The 16,755-nt window shown below is 42.4% G+C and overlaps 1 protein-coding gene across 7 annotated transcripts in view; it reads right to left on the minus strand.

Annotated features, from left to right (window-relative positions):
- FAM189A1 (family with sequence similarity 189 member A1) overlaps positions 1-14,168 on the minus strand; it is a 180,077-nt gene extending 165,909 nt beyond the window's left edge. For 5 of the 7 annotated variants that reach the window (XR_003923596.2, XR_003923595.2, XR_003923594.2 and 2 more), the window contains exon 1: positions 13,897-14,168. Coding sequence is in view for 3 of the 7 variants with exons in the window: in XM_030015729.2 (XP_029871589.1) it covers positions 13,897-14,139 (243 nt within the window). In the remaining 4 variants the exon portion in view is untranslated. The remainder of the gene's footprint in view (positions 1-13,896) is intronic. The other 2 variants (XM_030015730.2, XM_030015728.2) reach the window with 1 other exon arrangement.
- Positions 14,169-16,755: the final 2,587 nt, after the last annotated feature.

The following is a 16,755-nucleotide window of genomic DNA, read 5'->3' on the forward strand; positions in this document are numbered from 1 at the left end:
TAGATACAAGGAAATACATTGTTTGGGAACTTTCATACAGTTTCTAAATATACCTACCTATAAACAAAAACCCTAATTAATTCTTATCTTCCAGGAGCTGTAGAGTTAAGCACAGGTAGACTTATTTTTATATGGGAAAAACTCATAAAAAAAAAAACACTTCTTTATAGACATATCTTGTTTCATAACAGACATGGATGAAGGGAAGAAATTTTCAGAATATCAAAAAATAACCACCCTCCAAAAATAAAAAAATTGTTTGTTCCAGAAACATTAAAAATTGAAAAGTAACTGTGACACTCAAACTTTTGCCCATTACTTCATATCTTCTCTATTTTTCAAAATAGGTTAATTAACCAGAAAATGTGAGTTAATTGTGTAGTTTTGGAACCAAAACAGCTGATCCAGGCAAAACCTCAAGCCAACACCAAACAATTAATACTTTAAGGCAAGCTTTTAAACTGTCAGGACACAAGAAGGAACTGTCAAGTGGAAGGACATCTACAGCTTGTCTAACGATGAATTATAGTTCCACAAGCAAAAAGTGTACTGCTTCAGAGGAAGGTTCAATGTCAGAAATAGAAAATGGTTTTACTTCCTCCTACCTTCCTTCCAATTACTTTAGATTCACAAACCAATGAAGGATATGATTGAACACTTCAGACAATCCTCATCTAGAACTGACAGGTATTGTCACTGGGGATGACTTTTCCTAATAGCTGGTTTGATATTCAGGCTTTCAGACATTTGATTCACAGTAGCTTAGGTTAAGGAAGATAAGCACATGGTCTGTGTTAAGGAAATTGAGTGCATGGTCTCTGGTGGACAGCAAAATGCCATTCTGATATTGGTTATACTTATTATCCGTATAACCCTTTATTGTTTGTACTATCATGATTGCTTTTACAGTAAAGGTTCCTTTCCACTCAAAGGGCAAATATTATGTACCAACAGAAATTAGTCTGTCAAATCACAGTGCGAGTTTTTTAAAAGCTCAGAGGAAAAGCTGCATTGACTATTTAGACCACTTAGGCAGCTAAGAAAACATTTACTGAATAAACACGAATTTCAGAAGCAGATACTAATACTTTAGTGTTGTTGCTAGTTACTGCACACTGTAATGATATTTCAAAGGATCTCAAAGTATGGTCTGATGGTGAAGCTTTATTTCAAATCTATGACCTGATTTCATGAGAAGTGTCCTGGTCTCGGCTGGGATAGAGTTAATTTTCCTCTTAGCAGCTGGTACAGTGTATTCTGGATTTAGTGTGAGAATAATGTTGATAACACACTGATGTTTTAGTTGTTGCCAAGTAGCACTTGTCCCAAGTTAAGGATTTTTCAGTTTCCCATGCTATGCCAGCAAGCAGGTGTACAAGACGCTGGGAGGGAGCATAGCCAGGACAGCTGACCCGACTAGCCAGAGGGATATTCCACAACATAGAATGTCATGCTCAGTATATAAACTGGGGGGTGTTGGCCAGGAAAGGGTGAATCGCTGCTTGGGCATCAGTCAGTAGGTGGTGAGCAACTGCACTGTGCATCACTTGTCTTTTCTTGGGTTTTATTTCTCTCCTTTTTTTTTTTTTTTGTTATATTCCTTTTAATTACTATTATTGTTATATTTTATTTTACTTTAGTTATTAAATTGTTCTCAATCCACGAGTTTTATTTCTGCCCCCCCAATTCTCTCCCCCATCCCACTGGGAGAGGGGAGGAGTGAGCAAGCAGCTGTGTGGTGCCCAGTTGTTCGCTGGGTTAAATCACAACAGGAAGGAAGGGAAATTTTTAAGGGGTGGTAAGGAATTAATTCTTAAATTACTTCCTAAATTCTTTAGGCCCAGAATAATCCTTGTTACACAAGTATAAATAGGACAAGAGGTATGTCTTTCAAGAACTCTTTAAAAAGGCTAATTTCTCCTCTTCTACCAGAACAAGCATGAAAAATTGGGTATATGAAGGACTTAAGCCTATATATTAAATCTGATTCTTACCTACCATAGCAAGAATATTAACATCCTGCTGAAAGGACAACCATTGCTGGTACAATTCCTACCTTCATGCATAAAAGGCAACATGGAAAAGTTGTTAAATTTTGCCCAATCTGTACAATTTATCAGGGAGAGAAAGTGCACCTGCCACCCCATCTGTCCTCTCTTCCAGTCTTGTCTTCACTATTCTCTCCCTCTGTACCATGCAGGAGGTTCTGTGGTAGAAGTGTCAGAGATGCACCAGAGACACCATGTGGTCCAGCTGTAAGAGATTCCTATATGTACAGACACAGCAATAATGTGGACTCAATGGCATGAGCTTGTTATTTCACATGTATTTTTTCTTTCTCCCCCCCCCACCATTGTTGTTTTGTTGTTTGCTTTTTTCTGGTTTTAATATGTTATTTTAAGCATGAAAATTATTTATACCATTCAAATGTATTTAAATAAACCTCAATTCCGTAAGACAACTTTTTTCAAGTATCCTTTATAAGTAAATACTTGCAACTAAAACTCTGAGAAATATTCTTCTTTAATGCCCCCTTGTTGTGGTTTAACCCCAGCCAGCAACTAAGCGCCACACAGCCACTCACTCACCCAGTGGGGTGGGGGAGAGAATAGGAAAAAAAAAGTAAAACTCATGGGTTGAGATAAGAACAGTTTAATAGGACAGAAAGGAAGAAAATAATAGTAATAATAATAGTAGTAGTAGTAATAATAATAATGACAATAAAAATAATAAAAGAATTGGAATATACAAAACAAGTGACGCACAATGCAATTCTTACCACCCGCTGACTGATACCCAGTTGGTTCCCAAGCAGTGATCCGCCCCCCCGCCAACTCTCCCCCCAGTTTATATACCGGGCATGACGTCACATGGTACGGAATACCCCTTTGGCCAGTTTGGGTCAGGTGCCCTGGCTGTGTCCCCTCCCAACTTCTTGTGCCCCTCCAGCCTTCTTGCTGGCTGGGCATGAGAAGCTGAAGAACCCTTGACTTAGTCTAAACATCACTTAGCAACAACTGCAAACATCAATGTATTATCAACATTCTTCTCATACTGAATCCAACACTATACCAGCTACTAGAAGGAAAATTAACTCTATCTCAGCCAAAACCAGGACACCCCTTTTGCTCTTTACATGTAATGAAAATGTACTTCACATGAAATTCTCTTTAAAACTACTGCAAAACAAAAAATTGAAATCTAACACATCTTGAACTAACATTGCTCTTTCAGAAAGCAACTGTAAAGGCAGAAAGCAGTACAAAGGCATCCATTTGGTTTAAGAGACAGGCAGGCTGATCATTACTCTTTCCTGATTATTACCATTTGCAATAGATACAATAATCTTTCAGAAGCAAAACATGCACTTCTCAGCTGCCAACATGTCTGTATAAGCAAGCAAGAGGGGGCTCAGCTACTCTTCATCTGAAGATCCCATACTTTCATTAGGAGTTTTCTAAATTTATTTTTTACTTTAAGATCATGAACATCAAAACTGAAACTTACCACAAGAATGCATAAGTGGTCTTTTCCCCCCAGGAAAATTTCTATTTAAGGGGGGAAATGTAAAGAGTCAAGACAGTAGCTAGGCAGTCCAGATCCCCTGGGACCTGTAAAACAGATTGAGTTCTCTTGACACCAACACAAACACAGGACTTGAGCCTTTGCCTCCTTCACCCCACATGACCCATGAACCCCTACACTCCAAGCTGTGTAGAAATGCAGAATTTCATTTTTTTAGCCCAATTTTTCACAAGTTTTCAAAAGGTTTTGGATTTAGCCTCTGGAAAGATAAAATTTGTTTGTACCATAGCTACTTCCAATATGTGACAAAACCACTTTCTACCAATGTTATTTTCAGGATAACATAGCAGTCAGTATGCTAACCACATGTTCACAGCACTATTTTATGGAGTATGTCTTAGAAAGTTCTTGATTATTTACAATCAGAAATTGAAAACCTCCTATTTAATACCATTGATCAACAAATGCTTTCACTGCTATAACAAAAGAATACCATTCAGTTTAACTTTTCTGCTAGACCCACAATCACTAGAAGGCATAATAGTGAGATAATTACTTGTGTTTATTATTGACCAATGACATTGTCCATTAGCTCTTTACTATGAATGCTCAAATAATACTTTTTGTCTTGATTTTTTTTTTTAAACTAAAGAGCAGTCTTACTTTCTGTAGCAGGCCAAAAATCTACCACAAATCTTAAAAATAGCTGCATTCACAATTTCCACCTAGATGAAAACAAGTTTCTTCTCTGAAAAGCAAATGTAAAAGTGACATTATAAAGCTACTAGTTTATTGTTTCTCAGTGCCTCTGGATTAAGTGTGTTCAGTTTAAAAACACCTAGTTTTATCTCCCCTGGCACTGAAGGCTTATCTAAAAATCTTCAGATTAAGCCATGCTCTTTTCTGCTACAAACAGTAGCAAAAACAATCTCATAAGTAAATTACATCCTTCACATGAAAATAATTCTGCTGAGATGGACTCTTTATAGGTGACAGGAATAACAAAACTGTATAGTTATCAACGAGGACATTATTTGCTTGTTCTGCAGAACGTAAGTTACTCATGATGATGGCATCTAGAAAGTAAGAAAGTTCATATTCGAAACTGAAAGCAAGCTTGCAAAGTTAGCAACTCTTAATTCATAAATTAGACACAAAAGTTTAAACTTGTAAGTGTCACAACTATCCATATTTAAACCAATCTGTTGTAAAGATCAGAAATCCAAGTTACATTCAGTTTGCCTCCTCCAAGCAAAAAATACATATTCTTCAAAGTGCTTACATTTTGTCATTTTTATCTGGATACCATAACAATAGCAAGCAAGTCTATACTTGTTAGAATATTGTAAAATTATTCCTTTTTTTGAATCACTATCTATCGAAAACAATGTCTCATTGCAAGTGATGCAGCATTAATTCAGAGTATTTCTCATTACTGCAACTTAGCTCAAAAGTACTCAAAATACTCAAGTTACTCAAAAGCAACACACACGGAGCGCTGGCACCTAGTCCTCAGAACTGGCTATTTCACTCTGCAGACCTGTATCAAATTACTAATGTAGATGTAACCAGTACAGAGTAAAATTCTGCCCATAGAAAGGATTACCAGTAATTTGTAAGGAGTTCACATCCTCTGCACAATGCAGGAGTTTTCAGATTGGCCTTACAGATTCTACCTGAATTAGCAAAGAGTAAATGGCACAGGAGCAAATCTGTTTGCAAAAGAATTAATTCTTAAGAACAGAGCATCTACACTATACACATACTGGATGGGTGACTACTTCAGACAAGCTGTAGTCTGGACCCAAGACTTAATACCTACTAGCAGTGAGATTGCCTTTTCTATGCTCTTAAAGCGCATCTTTTGGTTTCATTTTATCTCCCATGAATCAAGTTTGTGTGCTCTGAGAATGCTCCACAATGTGAATGAACAGTGAGTGGGAGCACATACATGATCAGAACTAAAACACTGATATGGACGTATCCACAGACTACCAAAAATGACAATGATAAATTACACTGGGGAGAGGAGTGAGGTTTCAAACAGCATGAGCAGGTACTTTCAAAGGAATTACGAACACACTGCTCTTACAAAACCAGATTGTAGCCCCTAGTTATGGGACAGAGACTGTGATTCTGTGACTTTGCCAAAGAGGGAAGGCTTAGCTTTGGGGCATTTGGCTCTTAAAATATTGCCTGCACATGCACATAAGTTATGATGCTCTAAATGTATAAATACTGCTCAATTAGAAATTCCCTAGCTTTGTCACTTTTGCATAGTATTCCTTTAAAGCAGTGTGGTTACTCCCATAGAGAAGAGGTAATGACCACACCATATTCTGCTTCTAGAAGAGTCATCTTTCTTTAAATATGCCACCGAAATAGTTATACTCCTCTAAGTTACATGTTTTCAGGCAGTTCACACCTTAGATTCCCATTATCTATTCTGCCCTTTGATTCCAGAAGGCACAGGAGTGAGCACAAAAATGAATTGTGAAAGAATAGCCAATTAAGCATGGTAATTCACAACTCATTCCTTCAATAAGTAGCAACATACAACTAAAATGAAGGTGTAATAAGTTCAGCAGCTGCTAATGACTGGATAATTGACCTTGGAAATTCCCATTTCAACTAAGCTACTTATCTATTCTTAAGTTTCTCAGTAGACTGTAACTGTTCCACCCATCTAGTTGTTATAAGTTCCAGGGCAGTATTTACTGTCTTTACAGCAAATGCTCATACATTTCCAGCATAAAAGAACGTCTGGAAAGGACAACCACAATTCAGGAAAAATATTTAATTCCTAAAGAGACTGAGACATACACCCATCTTTTTACTACAAATTAAAAAATAAAACCATATCTTATGCTCACAACAGTAAAAGACTGACTCAAAACGTAGTATTTTTATTCTGCAGTCTGGCTGCCTACAGAAAAATAAAGACTTCAGAACACAGGTAATTTATAACAATACAGGAGGAAAAAAAAAATTTATGCTATTTCTTCCGTACAGATTGGACACACACACGCACCCCCTCCCCATCATAATGGGGCATCTTCTTCTATTATTCCTTCCTGTAACACAGGAAGTTTTAAAATTAATTTGCATGATCAAGTGCTTCTCAGCCCCACAGGGCTTAGGCAACAGAATATACTCAGAAGCAAAGCTGATTTGCCTCATGAAGCAAATAATGGTGGCTTCCATGAGTGCTATTTTCCAGTGCACTGAAGACAAGAAATCTCAAGGTCACACTTGGCCCCAAATCCTCAGGAAGTTACAAATAACCATTTTACCATGTATACTTAAAAGAATAAAAAAGTAACACTGTTTTCTTTCTAATTCTTTCAAATTGTTCCTCTTTCCAGCTGTCTAATTTGCTATCATTCCATCTGGATATGGAAACAACATTTTCACCCATGAATCCACTGTTCCAAAGCCCTGCCTTAACCGTGGACTCCAGAAATTACAGAGAATGTAACCAAGGCTTCTCATTCCTTATGATTACATGATGCACGTGATCCCTTCTTGGACACCACCACCACAGGTTTTAACTGGCATCTAATAACAGGTTGTAACAGCCTTGTTGGGGTTTTTTGTCTGTCACACAATATTTGTCATGATGTACAAATTAGAATGCTAAGAAAAATAATAATGATCAATTACCTAGACAAGACATGTCACAATCTTCGTGAATTTTATGAAGGCGAGAGGCAAGCCTATGCAGGTGAGACCAATAATTTTTTACAATGTACCAGCAACAGACATGCCTAGCAGGCTTCCCGAAACACAAAGTTCCAGATAGTTGACTTCCTTCCGCAGCTTGCTCACATTTCAAAGCCCTGACAAACTTGCAAAGGAAAGGAAAAGCATGCCTAAGGTGTTAGTAAATCCAACCTAAGTAGTAGAGTCAGAGAAAACAGGGATGATGGGCTAAGGGACACAGCAGGAGGCAGTAACAGACAAAGTCTCAAAGAATCAAAGTTAGCGTAATTCTTTGACAAGTATATATAACTGGAGGTTCCACTACAGGTAACTAAAAATGTTATGGCATATTGCAATTCTTAAGTGAGGATTTAGTACTACTTTCTCAAATTTGTCATCCAATCTAGCTGCTCTTATTTTGTGACTACCACACTGGCTAAAACCTACCATGAATTGTTAGCCAGATCCAGTAGTCACTCATTTATTGGAAAGGAGACTGTGAATAGGCAAAAGACAGGTTAACAAATTGCTTGTAGGATTTCTGAGGTGATCCATTTCCTGGTCTTCTAAATTTCATCAATCTGAAGAAAGGAACATCGAGATAACTGTTCTATAGTGTGTAGGATGCATCGTCTTTCAGGACTGACATAAGATCTTCAACAACCACATATGGAAATCAGTTCCATTTGCTCCCTGGATCCAACTCTATTTGATAATCTGCATCAGAGGTCTGATAAGTCTCCTGAAGAGGAAAACTTTTTCAGTGCAGAAATTTACCCATTCAATTCCCAAAACAGCAACACCAACTACTTCAAAAAGAAGCCTGCAAGAATTTGAGTATTTCCAGATAGAGAACATTGTCTGAACCAGTAGCAAACTTGACAGAATAAGAAATTGTCCACAATAAACTAATCATCATGGTCATGGAGGCCACAGCTTTGAAATCTGCCATTAGAAAAATCATTTACAGAGAACGGATCTGGTCAGATAATCTTACCCACTGTCGTGGTTTAACCCCAGCCAGCAACTAAGCACCACGCAGCCGCCTACTCACTACCCCCCCCCCGCAGTGGGATGGGAGAGAGAATCAGGGAAAAAAAAAAAAAAAAAAAAAAGGTAAAACTTGTGGGTTGAGATAAGAACAGTTTAACAGGACAGAGAGGAAGAAAATAATAATGATAATAATAACAATAATAAAATGACAATAACAATAATAAAAGGATTGGAATATACAAAACAACTGATGCACAATGCAATTGCTCACCACTCACTGACTGATGCCCAGTTAGTTCCTGAGCAGCGGCCCCCAGCCAGCCTTCCCCCAGTTTAAATACTGGGCATGATGTCACACAGTATGAAATACCCCATTACCCACTTTAGGTCAGCTGCCCTGGCTGTGTCCCATCCCAACTTCTCATGCCCCTCCAGCCTTCTTGCTGGCTGGGCATCAGAAGCTAAAAAATCCTTGACTTAGTCTAAACACTACTTAGCAACAACTGAAAACATGAGTGTGTTACCAACATTCTTCTCATACTAAATCCAAAACATAACACTATACCAGCTACTAGGAAGAAAATTAACTCTATCCCAGGCAAAACGAAGACACCCAGACAGCTAATGACATCTCTGTGGTTACAACAGATGTTCAGGAATGTTTCTGATGATTTATGCAAATTCTAGAAAAACTGAGTTTCATTTAAGAAGGTTGTAGATTAAGCACTCAAGTTGTGTGTGATAACCAGGGTACTCAAAACAAGCAACCCATACTATATACTCTGATAGAGAAGCACATGGCACACTCAGAGTTGCAAGGGACATTTTGATCAAAACTACTTGAAATCCATGCTAGAGTTGCATTTATACCTACAGCAGGTGGACAAGAAAGCTAACATTCAAGTCCTAGATGAGAGATGATCAGCTCCAAGACAAATAAATTATATGTGTTGGCAGACTTTACAAGTTCAGTACATACAATATATATCACTCAATACTAGCAGAAAGTTTACTTTCTCTCAAACAGCTTAGCTCTACTTTCACAGTAACAGACTCTCTGTTGGCAACAGGTTTTTCATACAAACTAAAGCTCATTCCTCCGAGCTACAAATACCATCACTCTACTACCTCCTTTATTTCACCTGACTATCCACAAGCAATAATGGAAAACCACCAAAGGGAAAGAAAATGGGGAAAGGAGGAAGGAAAAAAAATCTGTACCTGAAATGAAGAAGAGGAGATAAACACACAGTTGCTAACAATTCATCTTTCTTGTAATCTCTCCTTCACTTCCACGGTGATTCTGCATAGGAACATGCAAGAACAACCTGCTGCATATGAGGAACAGTCAGGGTGACAGACTAGTAGAAGCTTTTGAAAGTTAACTCCTCTATGCATCATCTGAAGGATTTAAACCTATTTTGTACAAAGTCATTGAAGAACACAGAAAAGGCTCTACACTCAGCTTTCTCAGTTAATAACGTAGACAAGTATATAATGTATTTCACATTTTCCATGACAGAGAAGCTGGGTCTGAGTTCACCTTGACAATCTCCCTATATATCTGTTTTCCTTTTCAAAGAACACAAAAAAGCACGTATGTCACGAACCTTGAAGGCATACTGTAAGAAAGCTGCTTTTAAACAAGAGGACTTTATCTGTTTTGAACGTGGGATATGGATGAAAAGAGGCAGAATTGAGAAAAAACTTAATAGAAAGGAGAGGCAGCACAAGTTCTTCCACCAACAAGCTTCTACACAAGAATACAACCATTATCAAATAACTATATATAAGAGAAGAGATAGCTTCTACTCTGGTGTATGTTCTTTTAAGATTTCTAGCACCATGGTATGATTTCAGAAACCTGGGTAATCTCATGATTTAACTTACAACTTCATTAATGCTTTCCTATACTAGAGATAACTATAGTCTCTGAGGCTGGTAATTTTCTCAGAATGCTGGGATCAAGGCAGGGCAGGGGGGGTAAACCTCGCCAACTTCTAAATAATTTCAAGAAATGCCTACAGAGAGCAAGATTTGCTTTTGTAGTCACGCTAACATAGCTACCAGGCCTATGGTTTGCTAGTGTCCCAACACCCATACAGTAGCCATAAACATTAAATGCATGTAGCTGAAGCAGTACAATCAATGTGGGCACGTACAAAGCCTGTAAACTACAAATTGGTGTACGTTTTGGATTCTAAAGAGCAAAGATTGAAGAAATATTTTCTCATATTCAAGCAGCTATGGACCTACAGGAGAGACAAAGAACATTGTCGCTGCTTATACTTTTGTGGAAGTTTCAGTGATCTACCAGAACAGCCTAACTTTGAGACCTATTCTTCCTGATCAAAATGAGGCTAAGAATCGTTTCTTCGAAGGATCAAAGACACATTCATACACCTTACGTATGCTTTTACCCAACCAAGAAAACATGAAGATGAAATTGCCATTCTCCTGAATAAAAGACTGCAATGGGAACAAACTGCCTAGCATTTCACCACACAGTTTGTAAGACCTTGCCAATGATTTCTGCCTATGCAGAGAATCAACCAGTGCCTCCCCATCTAAGCCCCAAATTCCCTTTTGCTCAGTGGGAGTTTGACTCTCATTAACTACCTTGAAATGTCTTAATACGAAATATATGAAAATATTTTTTTCTCTTCCTAATATGATGCTATAAAAGATAACATAAAGCAAAATGGTTTAATTTATGGGATGATGCTTAAATAAACTCTGAATTCTTCAGAGTTTTATGGAAACGATGGTGCCTTGTTCTTTAAATAAGCTCTCGCTGGTACAGTCACTTGATTTGATTCCAAAAAGAAAGCGAGAAATCAGAACCTTTCCTTGCATTTGATTAGAGAATTTTCTGTGAGGAATGTAATATGCAGCCCGCTCTTTTTTCTTTTTTAATCAGCTAGAATGTTACAAACGCTGGGAAATCATTTTCAAAAACATTTAAAAGATTCTTAGCAAATTTTTGCAGCCTTCGCTTACATTGACAGGGCAGTTGGTGTCAAAAAATGCTGAAAGTGCTAACGCCAAGACTACTCTGTTTTACCATGTACATTTCTAATGAGTAAAAACCACAGTATATCACACACACCCTAAAAAAAATAAGGTTTAGAACTGCTACTTGACCATCAAGCAACTCAGTTATTTATTTCCAAGGCGGTGGGGTGGGGAAGTAGTTTGAAGGGAGTGAATATTTATGCCTGATTTTGGCACCAAGAGAGAAAGGATACTTCCATTATTTCTCTCCCATGCTACTTAATTCACCTTTAGTTATTTCTTTAATTGTATTTTCCAAAAGCAAGCTAAAAACGTTCACTCTTCCACAGAAATATTTTTCAGCTCTGAGTGACAGTATACCTAGTTTTTGCTGAACTCACTAAATACCTCAACAGGCTTTTAGAAAAGGCTCTATAAGCAACCAACTTGGCCTCAAAAATTTCTTTAGGGGTCACCATACTTGAAAACTGCTCTATTGGCCTCAAAAATTTCTTTAGGGGTCACCATACTTGAAAACTGCTCTATTTTTACCTTATTTTTGAGACTTAAGAGATAAGGAGATTAGGAGGAAAGTATGGTTATTCTCATGCTCCAATAGATCATTTATAAGGTAGAATTATTTTTTCAAAAAGTTCTTCATTTAGGACACAATGTATACCTGCCTCATTCTGATAACACAGGACAATAAGGCCTTCTAGTCAACAGTCTTGCAATGCTTTCCCTGTGCCTTCTACCAGTTCACACCACAGGCTGGAATCATGGCTTTCTTCTCTATGACAAGCAAGTAACATTCACGAAGACTAATTGGAAAACATACTTTTCTATGGGTTACATTGCACAGAGAAAAGAGTAGAAGGGGTCCGCAATCAGAAAAACAGCATATCTTAGAGGATGCCGATAACCCCCAAAAGTCTCTTTTCACAAAGATTACAGGAGCTGGGGAAAAAAAGGCGTTATTGAAAAAGTTGTGCTTACTGGAATACACAATCAGTTGTGTACATTCCTGCTTGGTCTGTCAAGATAAGAAACCAAGTCTGCCTAAGCTGTACTGTTTTAGTAGCACGTTAATGTGTAAGCAGCCAGATTCTTACTTTAAAATTCACACCTCATCACAACAAATAGTTGCATATTAGCTTGCAGAGGTTCAAACTCAAAAGAATGATTATTACAATATCAAGGCTACTAGTGTAAACTGATGTTTCTTTTCAAGATTACAAAAAGTCCCAGCAAAATCAAGAAAAATATCTAAATAATTAATCCAAAACTACGCTTCTGCTCTGAAGGACTCAAAAAAATTAGAGTAACATGCTGCATAAGAGCGTATTAAACAGTTATTTTTAAAATTACACCATTTCTACCACGTGCTCAAAACCGAATAACCCAAATAATTTGCCTAACAGTTCTCATTTCTAACAAGCACTTTTAAAGTTGAAAACTCTCTGGTCCATTAAAAGAGCTGAAAAGACATACTTGAAACCAATTACGTGTTAAATTAAATGGAGCAAATCTTCACCAATAACACAGCTACTAGTGCCCTCAGAAGCATCTAATTCTTTGTAACTGTCAAGTCCCATTTCACTGCTTATGAGAGAAACTTTCGTAAACCAGTATTATACTAATGCACACGTGTGTGCATTGTATCCGTACACAGGTGCAAACACTGATAATCAGCATTAAGTGAGACCACCTGAGTAAAGAGGATCATTTTTTTTTTTTTTTTTAATAGGACACAATAGAAAGCCAACAAGAAAATCACAAAGGAGTCAGGAGGACCCAGTTTTGGGCATAGGTGTTCAGAACAAACGAGCTTTTCACTCAGATACCCAGTCTCGTGGGACCAACAGCCTCTCCCAAGGGGCTCACCTCAGGCTCTCTCGTGGCTGGACCTTTGGGTGCCCCCAAGCCGCAGGCCTTTCTAGCCCTCCTGGCGCACTCACGCTCTACTCAGCAGAGAGGTCTTCCACGCTGCGCGTGTATCTTAAAACCCGCGCCTGCTGTGCTCATCTCGTTTTATTACCTTCACCCCAACGTAACTCGTGGCTCAATCTGCATCCGAGCGCAACCCCGCGCCGAGACCTCGACGAACGGCCGTACCTCAAGGTGAGCCCTCAGACGGCGCGGAAGCCGGAGCCGGTACGAAGGACGCTAGGGACAGCGACAGCAGCCCGCGAAACAGATACCGACCGCTGAGGCAACGCCAAAGGTTAATTTGTTATCCCAACTTTCATCCGACGCCGTCGATAAAACGCCAAACCACCCCGCCTAACCCTTCTAAAGGCGGCAACGAAGCGCCGTCCCACCGCTGCCGGGCTCCGAGAGCGGCCGGCGCGGAGAAGCGCCAGAGCCGTAGCGAACAGGGGGCATCCCGACGGGGCTCTCTCACCCCGCTGCCGGGCGGCCCCGCGCCCAGGCGCGGGGGAGCGGGGAAGGAGCCTCGCCCGCCGGTCCGCGCTCCTCAGCGCCGCCCGGGGAGGGGGGGGGGGGGGGCGCGGGACGAGGCCCGAAAGCGCCGCCGCCCCCGCCCGCGTCCCACCTGTCGGCGCGGACCCGCGGCCCTGAGGCGCTGCCGGCGGCCCCGCAGCGACCGCTGGCCCCGTCGAGCGGCTGCGGGGGCTGCGAGGCTGCGCCTCCCCCCCCCCCCCCGCGCGCCCCCTGACTCACCGAGAAGCCGGCCCAGAAGGGGCAGGAGTGGCGGACCCGGGCCGAGGTGGTGAGCGCCAAGGCGGCGAAGCTGACGGCCACGATGAGGCAGCCGAGCGCCATCTGCGTGACCCCCAGGGCCAGCATGGCCCGCGAGCGGGCGCGGTGCTCCCGCAAACGGGACAGGCTGCGGGACAGCGCGGTGGGGCTGAGGGGGCGCGCCCCGCCGGGGGGCCGCGCCGTCCCGCCGCCGCCCACCGGCATTCCTCCGCCGGGCCCCTCACGGCGCGGCCGGCCGGCACCGCCTCCTCCTGCCCCCGCCCCGCGCCCGGCGGGGAGGGCGCGCTCCGCCGGGCGGCAGCCGGGCGCGGGCGCTGCGGGGCGGCGGGCAGCCGCGGCGCATGGAGAAGGAGGAGGAGGAGCTGCCCTGCCGCCCGGGGCGACCCGCGCGCCCCCGGCCGGAGGGCAGCGGCCGGCGGGGCAGGAGAGGGGCGGCCGCCGCCGCCGCCTCCTCTCCCCGCTGCAGGCGCGGGGAGGGAGGGAGGAGGGGGAGGCTGCGGGGCTACGGCGCGCAGCGCGCGGGCGCGGCTCGCCCTCAGCCGCCGGCGGGGGCGGCCCCGGCTCCGGCCCAGCCCCGGCGCGCACGGGGGGACCCGGAGCCCCGCTCTCCGGCCCGCCGCGGCTCCCGTCTCTCCCGTGGAGGGGAGGGGGAGAGGCAGGGGAGCGGGAGGCGGGAGGGGAAGGGTTGTTTACGGCCAATGGCGGGCGGCGGGAGGATGAGCGCCGGCCGCCGGCGGCCCTGCGGGGAGAGCGGCGCGTGTGAGGTGAGGGGAGCGGGCGGCGGCGGCGGCGGGGCCCGGCCCGGGGCGCCCCCCCCCCGCAGCGGGAGAGCGCCGAGCCGCGGCGGGCGGGAGGAGGCGGGGGCAGCCTCCATGGGCCGGCCGGCCTGCCTGCCTGCCGCCGGCCTCCTGTGCGCCGAGCTCTGAGGGAGAAACCTCTCGCACCTGGGCTTTGTGCAGCAGGGGCCGCGGCCTCCGCCCCCCCCCGCGCTGCCTGTGAGCGCCCAGCGGTGGAGGAAGGGAACAGTTATTTCTTGGGGCCGGGGAACAGGCGCGAGGCTCAGGGTGCATCTTAACCTCTTGGGGTTTTTTTCTTCTCCCCCAGCGAAACACAACCAAGCCTCAGCCTACAGCGTGCTTACGACCAGAAATATATAAAAGGCACCAGAACGAGCCGCTATTTATGAGGACTTCCCTGCCCTGCTGTTGCTCACGACAACAAGGTCCAGCATGGTAAGGCTACCCACAACGGATAAAGCACATTTAAAAGCCCGTTTTCTGCAGAAGGGAAATCACAGTGATAACCTATTGCCTGCAGCCATCTAGGCCTACTTATGAAAAACACACCAACAAAACCCAAACCCAAGAACATCATCTCACTACATAGCAGTATAGTTTAGGTAGTAAAACTATTCCGGGGTTAGTGTTTGTAGCATCGTAATTGTCTATAGCAGGGTAATTTTTTTTTTTTATACAGGAATTGATACGTGTAGTCTACATACTTGTAATACTGCAATATTCATACCAAAAAAAAATCCCAAACACCACCAGACCTAACTCTTTGCTTATGAGGTGCCTTCCCTCTTCTTTCAAGAACTCATCTTTGCATAAAATAGTTTGTTTCCTGGGGAGGTGGGAGTGGGGAAGTATGCCTTGACAGGAAAGCATCAAAAGATTAAGTCCCCTCTTTTTTCATACAACATTCAGTTATTTTATTGTAACAGGGAAAAAAAAAAAAAAAGCTTGCCACTTCTAACTTAAATCACTGTCTGTGCCACAAAACAGGTTAGGATAGCAGACAACAGTGCTGTCACCCCAACATAGCTAAAATACTGCTCCAGTACATGTGCAAGTAATATTTTAATCAGATCCAAAAAGCACCTGACAAAACTCTACACTGAAGAGACAGCTTTTCCACTACAAGTTTTTATTCTAATGCAGAATAGTACTAAATTAATACTACTAGTAATCAAAAGAAGAGTTAGCTTACAATGTCTTAGTTTCTCAGACTGGGCATGAACAGAATGGGAGTCAGTTAGAAACACACCACCACCACCACCACACACACCCTTGGCCCAATACTCAGCCTCAGCTGATATTCCTGAATTGATTGCTGGCACAGGAGTGCTACATCCCATCTGAAAGCCCAGGTGGAACAGCTAGATGAAAGGGGGTGGGGATGTATGGTACTAGATCACACTGAATTTTTGTTCATGCCAGTTCACACTAAAACTAACTTCCATTTGTTTTTAATCAAGTAGAGCTGTTTGCTATCCAACACTGAAAACATTACTTCAAAATATATCTTTCAAAGTCAAGGAAGAGTCTGTGTTATAATATTCTGCCAAACAGAGTGAAAGGGGCTAGCAAAAAGAAACAAAACAAAACCCAGCACCAAACTGAACCTGTGCAGTCTTCATGATTAAGCAGCTCATTCCCCAGTCAGGCAGAAATGCTTAAAGTTATTCAACAGCAGGACAGTTAGAAACCTTATAAAGAATAAATGCATTTAAACCTCTATCTGGGTGCTCTCATTCAGGAGTAAGATGGCCCTAGGGCTTGGAGAAATTAGGACACATTACACCAGGGTGTGAATTTACATCTCACTAACTCCCTGTGCTGATACTATTGTATGCATTAAGTACAAAGCAATTTACTTTCATTTCCAAGGACTTCCTAACTGGCACATACCAAAAAAAAAAAAAAAAAAAAATCCACATTTGCAGCAGTCCAGAGGAGGATCTGGCATTGCAAATCGACATACTTAACCGATATCCGTGAACCTCCCGTGTGGGTAAGCTCTCAGGTAATCAATGTGTGC

This window comes from Aquila chrysaetos, chromosome 5, assembly GCF_900496995.4.
Source record: "Aquila chrysaetos chrysaetos chromosome 5, bAquChr1.4, whole genome shotgun sequence".
NCBI classification, from domain to species: Eukaryota; Metazoa; Chordata; class Aves; order Accipitriformes; family Accipitridae; genus Aquila; species Aquila chrysaetos.